This window comes from Pseudochaenichthys georgianus, chromosome 1 (assembly GCF_902827115.2).
Source record: "Pseudochaenichthys georgianus chromosome 1, fPseGeo1.2, whole genome shotgun sequence".
Classification (NCBI taxonomy): domain Eukaryota; kingdom Metazoa; phylum Chordata; class Actinopteri; order Perciformes; family Channichthyidae; genus Pseudochaenichthys; species Pseudochaenichthys georgianus.
Window position 1 is genome coordinate 49,464,676 of NC_047503.1, and position 10,159 is coordinate 49,474,834.

Here is a 10,159-nt window from a genome sequence, read left to right on the forward strand (position 1 = left end):
AAGTGTATTACCGCCGTTTGACCAGCACGAATATTCTCATCAGACTCCGGCGCACTTCCTGGGGGCTTGGGTTGTATCCTCTGGAAGACAGCGACATTGTTAATCTATCTATATCTATATATATCTATCAATACATACATACATACATACATACATACATACATACATACATATATACATACATACATACATACATACATATATTTGTCATCACATACATATATTTCTCATCCGACCAATTTTAGGAACAAGATGGACGTCCAAGGTTTGACATAATGAATTGTGCTACTTTTAAAGCAAGCAACGATGTTTTCAAATCTGTAATCAAAAAGCTCCTCAAAAACACTATAGAAGCAGTTCCTGCCGTTGTTACGTTAGTTCAAACAGTAACAACGGACTACTTTTCTTAGATTGATTTAAATCAATACATACAACTATTTTTTAAATCAATAAAATGTTTTTCTAAATCCATAAAAGCATTTCAATTATTATTGGGAGTCATGTCGTTACTTTGTTGAGAATGTGGCCATGTGTATTAAGCGGGATAATGTCCACATTGCACATTGCATAATGTGCCTTCATGCCGATCTAGATCCCTCCGCCAAAACAGAACAAAAAACGGCTCGTTCGCGGGCGAGAGCCGGTGTTATGCCGTAGGTTGAAGCCTTGCCGTGGATTGAAGCCCTGTTCGCGGGGACGCGCAGAGGTGACGTAATCGCCTGTGTTGAGCGTTCGCCGTATTTTCACCCTTTTCAAAGCTTTTTTCTCTCTTTTGAATGATATATCAGATTAAACAGCAAACGGCTGAATAAATAATGTGCATACAATTGTGAGGAGGCTCGTTTTAAGGACACGTTTTTCAGATCTGTCACAATCTTCGTATTGGAATAAACTTACGTTTTTGAGTGTATAGTCCCACTCTGTTATATTCCTCCTTCCTACAGAACAGACAATGACAGGATAATATGTGATTTGTCAATAGTCCTATTTCTTAAAACCTTCTCTGTTGTTTAAGTGTCTGATAACCACGAATAGTAAGCAATGATATATCACATGATCATGTCAGACACTGTGTTATTTTCAATCAAGCCTAAACAATAATGTGTTCAAACTGGCTTCACTCACTTGAATTGCTCCTTTGAATATCATTTTTATATATCCCTACTCAACACATGTTTGTATTGTAATGCCACTCCTATTTTTTTTCAATTGTATTTTAAGGTGACATTGAATGCTTTGAAAGGTGCCCTAAAATAAAGTGTATTATTGATCTTGTAGCTGTGCCTCTATTACATTACATTTCATTTTCTATCACACTATTAATGTTCCTTATTTTAGACTAGGTTAATCCTGGTGTCAATAGGGAAGATCTGCACTGTTCTCTACATAACATGTTCAGAGCAGGTGTTGGAGCTGCCGGATTTGGAACCCCCCCTTTATCTTTGTCCAGGATAGTCACAGACTCACCAAAATCACACTGGTGCTGGCTGTTCCCCTCTAGTTTATGCTCACAAAAGCATTTCACTCTGGGCCCAGCAGGTCAACAACTAAAGAGGGGCTTCCAAATTCGGCAGTGCAGTTGTTAGAGCTGTCGGATTTTGAAGCGCCCCCTGTCATTTTGGCCAGGATAGTCACAATGTCACCAAAATCACATAAACTAGAGGGAAACAGCCAACACCAGTGTGATTTTGGTGACATTGTGACTATCCTGGAGAAAGATATACGGGGGGTTCCAAATCCGGCAGCACCAACACCTGATCTGCAGGATTTTGAAGCCCCTCTTTATTTTTGTACCTGCTGGGCCCAGAGTGAAATGCTTTTGTGAGCACAAACTAGAGGGGAACAGCCAGCACCAGTGTGAGAACCAGACTCTGGAGGAACGTGAGGGGAGTTGTCAGGGGACTCTACCCACATTATGATGCACTATTTTCGGATATTTTGGCCCGTTTTCATGGTTCTCCAGAAAGTTAACTTACACTTTTTCTGACTCTGGAGGAATGTGAGGGGAGTTGTCAGGGGACTCTACCCGCATTATGATGCACTATTTTCAGATATTTTGGCCCGTTTTCATTGTTCTCCAAAAAGTTAACTTACACTTTTTCTGACTCTGGAGGAATATGAGGGGAGTTGTCAGGGGACTCTACCCCTACTACTTATGATGCACTATTTTCGGATACCATTTCAGGGACACATGCTGGAGGTCTGTAGTCCGTCCTTTGGGGGTCTTGGAGGGGCTACAGAGAGGTGATTTCCCCTGTCTCTGTCCTGGATGTCTGAAATAACCTGAGTCCCCATTTCAGGGACACATGCCGGAGGTCTCTCTCCCGAGAGTGGACGTCCATGCCTTGTAAAATTAGGTCTGCCACTTTGGGTAACCGCACCACTGTCGGACGTCTCCCGAGAGTGGACGTCCATTGTCTCTAAATTGGGGTAAAATACAGCTTACAGCACCTTTCAGGTAACTTCTAACGTTTGTTTGACACTGTTCATAAAGTTATTTGAATGTACCACTTCCTGTCAATCTTGCATCACCTGTCATGCCGTCAGAAAATGGTAGAATCTCAAGGAAGCCACATGTTTAGGCACTGTTAAGACCCATTTGCATCTGCATGAAAAGACTGATCAATCAATGTCGTAAGTGATTACATTTCATTGTTATCATGTTGTAGTTCATATATCAATGCTTAATTGATGGAAATATGTTCAAGAAAAATGTAATTTTATACATCAGAGGTGGGAGTAAGTCCTCCATGTGCAAGTCTCAAGTCTTGAACTACAAGTATCAAGCAAGTCCCAAGTCACTGTAATGAGAGTCAAGCCAAGTCATTGCTCAGGTCAAGCAAGTCAAGTCATACGAAATTCTGATGAATAAGCCCAGTTTCCACATTTAAATCAGTTAAGGTTTGTTGCGTTTCCTAAAGGCTGAAGTGACAACACACACAAAAAAAAAATGCCCAATCATGTTTTAGTGCGTCTCAAGTAGGCTGGGCAATAACAACTTCAGAACGTCTTTCATTTAGCGCCTAAATCAACTTATCATTTTGACTTGATTATATCAGATATCATTTCTACATACGTTGATGCTTCTCTGCATTTTCTTGGAGTTATGAGGGTACTGGTTGACACAGAACCTGCTTTTATTAATATGTCACTTACAATTGACCACAGAAGGTGCAACACATTGATAAAAGCGACTACATAAATAAATGTGGCTATTTTTTTTTTATTAATTAGTTTATTTTTTTTTAAAAACACGAGTGGTTATTGTCATCCATCAATATAAAAGGCAGTACAGTACATTCATTGATAAAACTGTTCTCCTGGTCCCAAAGAAAACAATGAACAAAATTACATAAGGTGCAAATGACAAAACTTAAACACTTGTAGAAAATATTCAAAGGTTAGACAGAATAATTGCCCCAGAGGAGATCTGCCTTTGGCGTGTTGAGTCGGTGCTTCTTCGCTCTGCAAAACAAGTAAAGATTACCAACTGCACATCCAGAACGACGACATTTGTTCAGACGCGGTCACTTACCCTTTTTTATCTGTGGACAGACGGGATGATTTATTACACGTGGCTACATGCAGCAGTGGCCAAAAGACTCCAGATTTGGATTTACAAGTCTTACCTGGTCTTTCAGAACCTCGTCATCTTTAGTGAAAGTGAACATCTTTACAGAGAAGCGCTTGATGTGGGACGGGACTAATACTCTGGAGTCACTCACAACGGGATGGAAAATGGTTGCATAGCTGTCATTGCGATTCTCACAGCTAGTGAAGGAATTCCAAAGTTAAAATAAAGCAGCAGTTAAACAAATGAAATGAGAGTAGTTAGTTTTGCACAACATTACCTGTCCACAATGATGTCCCAGCTTGGCAGAGATGTCCTATCTTCATAAAGGGTTGCCCAACAGTTCTCAGCAATGAGTTCCATGTGCGGGTTGGTAGAATGCATCAGCTCCACCTCAAAATACAGAGGCTGCTGCAGATATTTCACCAATGGATAATCCTCTGCTTGGTAGAAGAGCTCGTAGGATGGATCTGCAGGAGAAGAGTCCCGTTAGAGACAGGAGGCCTGGACATTTACAGTTTCATTTCAAACCTTTATTTAATCAGATCGGTCCCTTGAGATCATAGGGCTCTTTTTCAAAGGAGACCTGCAAACAGTGTTTTGTATGCATGAACAAGATGTTGTAACATTCCACCATGCCTTGGGAAAGCCTCATCTGCACCATCAGCTGCCGATCTCTGCAGCGGGCTCATAGGTTCTTGGTTTAGCGCTGAAGGCAACAGTCCGAGTCTCATTGACCACATAGAAGCAGGAAATGGTTTGCCTATTGGGGGAAAAAAATAATATATAAATGCATACATTGAAGGTGTTAATCTCCAATTATACAGAATCAAATATTTTACCTGTAATCAGGATCAACTGGTGATGTGTTGGCTGCTCCTTTGGCGTTGTTGTAAGACAGGCGGATCTCATTTTCATACATCATGTAGTTGTCAAAGAACTATTTAACAACAAACACGCATTAACATTTGACAAAAAACCCTTTTGATATTTAAATGTGATTCACATTCACCGTTCTGGTGGTTCCACAGGTATCCACACTGAAGGAGAAATATGCAAAGCGATCGTCGCTGAACTGTGGTGTGCAGGACTGGTCCTTTAGCGTCAGCTGATTTGGCTTCAGATTACGAGTCGATTCGACCTTCACAGCCACAGCGGTCATTGTGCCATTGGGGTGGCACTCTGGAGGAAGAAGCAGGCAGTGTAAAGCAACACACATCCATCAATTAAAGCAGCAAATATACTTACATGTTCCATCTTACCTGTTGCTTTCAAGGGGAAGTAGCACGCCAGATAGAGATCAGCAAGCACCCAGTCGTTTGCACGATCCAACAGAAGCAGGTCAATTCTGGATTTGACTGATTCTGCAGTGAGCAGCTGTGGAAAAGAAAGTAAAGTTAGCCAATGCAGAAGATCTATGGTGGGATTTTGTAGTTTTGACATACCTCGAAAACAGCGTCCTTGGCAGTGTATGGCAGAATGAGGCTGAGGTGTGTGCCGTTCTCATAGAAATTGTAGTCTTCAGCCATCTCAGCCGTCAGCTCTCGAGGTCCAACAATAGCCTTGAAATTAGAGCCGTGACTCCCGAACTTCACGCTGATGTGAAACTGGTTCTGGTCACAGGTGCCAGCCATGATGGGTAGCACTAGAGCAGCAAAAGAGGCATTATCCATTTGATTGTGTAGCTTTTACTCCAATACGTTATATTTAATTTTAGAAAACACAATTTGCATGAAGATATTGTCAAAAGCAAATTCAATATGATCTCACCAATATCCTGCAGAGAGGCCTGCAGGTCGACCGGGAGACCAAAAGGAGTTTCTTCAGGCAGGACGACCAACCCAAAGATCAGAGGGAGGAAGTAGGATGTAACCAAGCGCTCAGGATTCTGCAACAAATGAAATAAAAGCTCAGCAACACTGAAAATATGCTGGTACAATGTGATATTTTGAATCTATAATGTCATACATGTTTTAAGACAACATCGGCATCAAAGGACACTTGAAGAGAGAAGCTCTTGGAGCCATTAGCCAAGCTGTGTTCCTGGACTGTGAAGCCTTTGGCATTGCTCTCCTCAACAGTGAGGACCCCGGTGGAGAAGGTGATGTTCCTCAGCTCAACGTCATGGAGGAAGGTTCCCAAGAGAACGCTGAACACCCGAGTCTCTGGGACAGTGTCTGAGGAACAGAAAGTGGCAGGTTTACAACTTCTAAACCAGCCTCAACATCGATAGAGAAACAGTGAGTAGTTGATTGAGTGCCATTTAAAAAAACAAAAAAAGTGCCCTTTGTAAGCAAAAGTAGATTTTGTACTTGGCTTCAAATCCCATCCAAACACACCATTTTGCAAAAACTGAAGACTTTATTTAATGGGTTTAGAAGTCTTTAGGATATATCCGAGCAAGCGCGAGTTCAAATGTAATTTTTTTCATACCTACTAGAAAATGTGACTTACCATCCTGGATTTGGGGAGATTGAGGCATCAGAGGGGTCATGATGGGGAACAAAACCTTGTATCTGGTATCATCTTGGGTGTCATCTTCCCTCCACAGTACCTCGAGCATGGGCTCCACAAAGTAGGTGATGTGGTACTGGTAATCTGGGGCATGGCTCTGCAATAATTCATGATATTTCAATAAAACATGCAAATGCACTAGTGACTCTTGCATTTCTAATCTAGAGATTTCCCCAACCTTGTAGTAACCATCAGGCGAGCCCACTGGGATCTCGAAGACGATGTGGAAGTCTGTGGTGCTCAGTGTGTACCCCCGTGCGGCCATCTGGGATCTATCAAGCCTCTGCCCGTTGATTCCCATGTGCATTTCTGAGACTGTAATTCTGCCGTCCAACAGAGGAGTCACACGGCGAGGTACGTGCCAAGAGATCATATCCTCGGTGAAGAGGACGCCACCTGTTGATGACAAAATGGAGCTGTTGAGGTTAACTGTGCAACAATTAAGCTCACTGTGAAGGCAATATGTTGCTCAGGACTCACCTTTGGGACACGCAACATTTATTACAGACAGTAAAACCCGAGCTTATCGTTTCACCCGGGTCGATTTTGCTCTGTCCAATTATGCAATGATATATGTTCATTTATGAGGCCATAACAATATGTTCCAACTGGAAGAGTGTTGAGTCAGTGCAGAAGAAGGAATACTCAATGCTCTGCTTAACAAAAACCATATCAAAATGTCCCTGTGGGATTTCTACTTGCTTTCATAGGTTCAAACTGAATGTTTTTGCAGCAATAGTTTTATTTTCATTGTTTCTGTTCCTTGTGTAGGTTATTTTGTTTGTGGTTTGTGTTTACTTTAAGGTTCATCTTCATTCTGATATCTTTAATCAAAGGGTTCATGTTCAGATCAAATACAATTCCAATTTTCTATACGATAGCTGTACATTATTGTAAATAATTTAATTGAATGTCCTAGATGTGCCAGGGAGAGGTATAGAAGAAATAGATAGTGTATTGAATTAGTTCTTGAGGGAGGGGAAAGGGGTAAGAATAGCAAGAGAAGTGTTAGAGAATGAGTATAGGGATGGAGGGTTAAGATTAGTTAACTTAACGAGGAAGGTAAACACGTTGAGAGGGAAGAAGGTAATAAAATACCTAACAAATAAAGAAGATCACTTATGGAAGGACTTCTTGAGTGAGGCGATGATTGAATGTGGAGGGTGTGGGGGAAGTGCTATTTTTATGTGTATGAAAAAGGGATGGATGGAGAGAGTAATTTTCAAAGGGACCTTTCTAGCAAAGCTGAAATATGAATGTAGTAATGTACATCCTTTGGGAGAACCAGACTCTGGAGAACGTGAGGGGAGTTGTCAGGGGACTCTACCCACAATTTGATGCACTATTTTCGGATAGTTTTTTTGACTTTCATGCATCTTTCCATGGATGAATTATTGTATTTATTTTTTACTTTTTGGTCAATTTCATCCAGTTTTGGCCCCCGCCTTGCCTGGATGATAAGACCAAGAGATGACAGGGATCTCTGCCCGCCTAACGAGTGCCTAAATGGGACACCTTTCGCACGATGATGCAAATGAAAAAAAACAATGTTTTGAAAAAGATGCTGAGTGCACCTTTCTTGAGTCTTTTCACGCTTCCCTCTTTTTCGCCCCCGGTTCTATACTTTCTACTGGTGACATTTCCCGGTACCGAAATGCTCAAGAATACAGGTCGGATGGCGGTCCGTTGTCCGATCTGTAATAGTTCCTACCGCGCCCTGAGCAAGCACCTGCAGAGGCACCATAGTGTGCGCAACTTGGTTGAAAGAAAAATTCTGCTGTTGTTGGCCAACGGACGGACAAACATTAGGCTCCATCCCTGCACCATTGCAGGATGCGAGTACCGCGGCACAAGGCTGGATCGCCACTTGGACAGAGACCATGTTGAGCTGTCCCGGGAGGAAATACATGTGGTTCTAAATACACTGAAAATGACAGTGGCAAAGAAGGAGCTTTATGAACTCCGAATGACAAACCCCACAGTAGGAATGATTACCTCTTGGGATGTTGACATGGTGGAAGATGATGATGTACTGTCACAACCTCCACCCTTGTCCCCGGTGATTGCATGTGATAACCCGGACTGTAAGGAATGGAGGATGGAGGCAAACACAGTGAGGGCTCAGCGGGACAGATATGCTGCTGAGGTGAAATCCCTGCACTGCAAGTTGCAGCAGAGGATAAAACATAAGCGACAAAGGATGGATCAGCGGGCCGGGGACATGCACAAGTTCGATGGGGAGGAACGAGAGCGGGTCTTTCTAAAGAAACGACCCCGAACAGAGTCGACACCAACGAGGCTGTCCAAGTCGAAAGGTCCCTCCTGCAGAAAGTCTCCCATTCCCGCCTGCAGCAATTCCCCCACTGGCTCTCACACACATTCATCCAGCTCCTCAGAACCTGCATCCATGTATACCGAGGCCTCGTCAACCTCCCCTCCCATACATTCCCCCTGGTTGCGCGACAGGGGCCGGGGAAATATAATGCGGAACATCACATTCCCACGGATCACGGGTAAGTGTGTTCAATATGTCACAAATGCAGTTTCTGTAACACACCATGTGTTGTCATTAAAGTACTGTTTTATGTTTCACAGAGGAGTATCTGCAAGGATACCGGGAGAATTATGTGGGCATCGACCCAACAGTGAGGTTCCAAGAAAACACAGTCTCCAAAATAAGCAGAGTGAAATCGTTCCTAAGTTTCATGGCTCACGGTTTCAATCGCCTGTCTGACTGGCTCTTTCTGAGGGATCTGAAGAGGATACGTGGGTGGTCCCGGAGCCTGATAAAATCAAGCCTTCAGGTCACGACCTCCGACTTCTATATCAAAAATATATCACACTTTCTCAAGTACATGGCCGACACACCGTGCAAGGGGAGCAGGCTCAGCCAAAATGACATGATTTTAATCAAACGGGAAGTTGTTGCCATCCTGAAGTCCCTGAAGAAGACATTTCTTATCCACCAGATGCAAGTGAAGCGGGAAAAGATGGAAGGTCTGCCGAGCCATAACGACATCATGGCATGTTTGACTTCGACCAAAACTCGCATCCCTCAGCTCCTGGATGTGATGGCCAGCAATCCGACTACCGCAACCCGGATACTCCTCTATGGATACATGACCCTCCATTGGAGCTGTATTTATGGCCACCGTCCGGGGGTCTACTCCAACATGACCAACGCCGAGGTCCGAAAGGCGGATACAACTGGCACTGCCTTCGGCTACCTCATCCATGTGAGTGCTATTAAAAAATGTATTTATTCTGGCAGTTATATGCATGATTGATACTTGTATTGACGCTCTCTACCTCTGTCATAACAGGTAAGCAACCACAAGACGGCCAACGCGTTCGGGGAAGCGCAGCTGTACCTCACCGTAGAAGAATTTGGATGGATGAAGAGGTGGCTGGAAATCAAGGGTACGCTGACCTGCACCCAGAGCCGCTACTTCCTATACACAGCGGGGAGGAACCCGTCCAGGAACCTTGCCTACTCCCTGAGGTTGGCATGGGCTGATGTGGGGCTACAAGGTCCCATTAACTTCACCGACCTCCGCACAGTCCACGCCGATAATGCGAAGAGGTTTCAGGACAAAGGCAACCGCCAAAGAGTGAGTGATTTCATGTGTCACAACACTGCAACTGCAGACACATTTTACGCGAAGAATCCTTCTTTGAAGGAGGCTGCGGACATACGGCTGCTCTTCACAGAGTCACTGCAAGCAGCAGCAGCAGCAGCAGCAGCGGGAAATGAAGACACTTTGGCGGGTATTGACATCGACAGTGACGGCTCTGGAGAGGAGCACAGCCCCGCTCCCTACCAAGACTCCAGCGATGCCGAGACGTCAGATGAAGAATTCTCCAAAAATGTCAACGCTTGGAGAGCGAAGAGGGACCAGTCACTGGCCGAACACAGCCCCTCAGACATGAGTGAAGAGAGGGTGCCATACTCTGCACCAACTTCACCCGATACGGACACTGTTGCCAGTGATCAACTTGTAAATATGCAATGTTTTGTTGTACTCAGTCCCCTTGTGCTGGGTGAGTGAATAATGTATATCCTGTGTGAATGTA

The 10,159-nt window shown here is 43.7% G+C and overlaps 1 protein-coding gene across 1 annotated transcript; it reads right to left on the bottom strand.

Annotated features, from left to right (window-relative positions):
- Positions 1-3,527: 3,527 nt before the first annotated feature.
- LOC117453380 (uncharacterized) lies at positions 3,528-6,477 on the bottom strand. The gene is made up of 12 exons (XM_071204192.1): positions 6,264-6,477; positions 6,026-6,182; positions 5,540-5,748; positions 5,342-5,459; positions 5,017-5,216; positions 4,834-4,948; positions 4,584-4,753; positions 4,414-4,511; positions 4,243-4,334; positions 3,852-4,041; positions 3,630-3,771; positions 3,528-3,545 (listed from the first exon to the last, which is right to left on the bottom strand). The coding sequence occupies exons 1-12, from the start codon at positions 6,456-6,458 to the stop codon at positions 3,528-3,530; spliced, it is 1,704 nt and encodes a 567-aa protein (XP_071060293.1). The 5' UTR covers positions 6,459-6,477.
- Between the last annotated feature and the right edge of the window lie 3,682 nt (positions 6,478-10,159).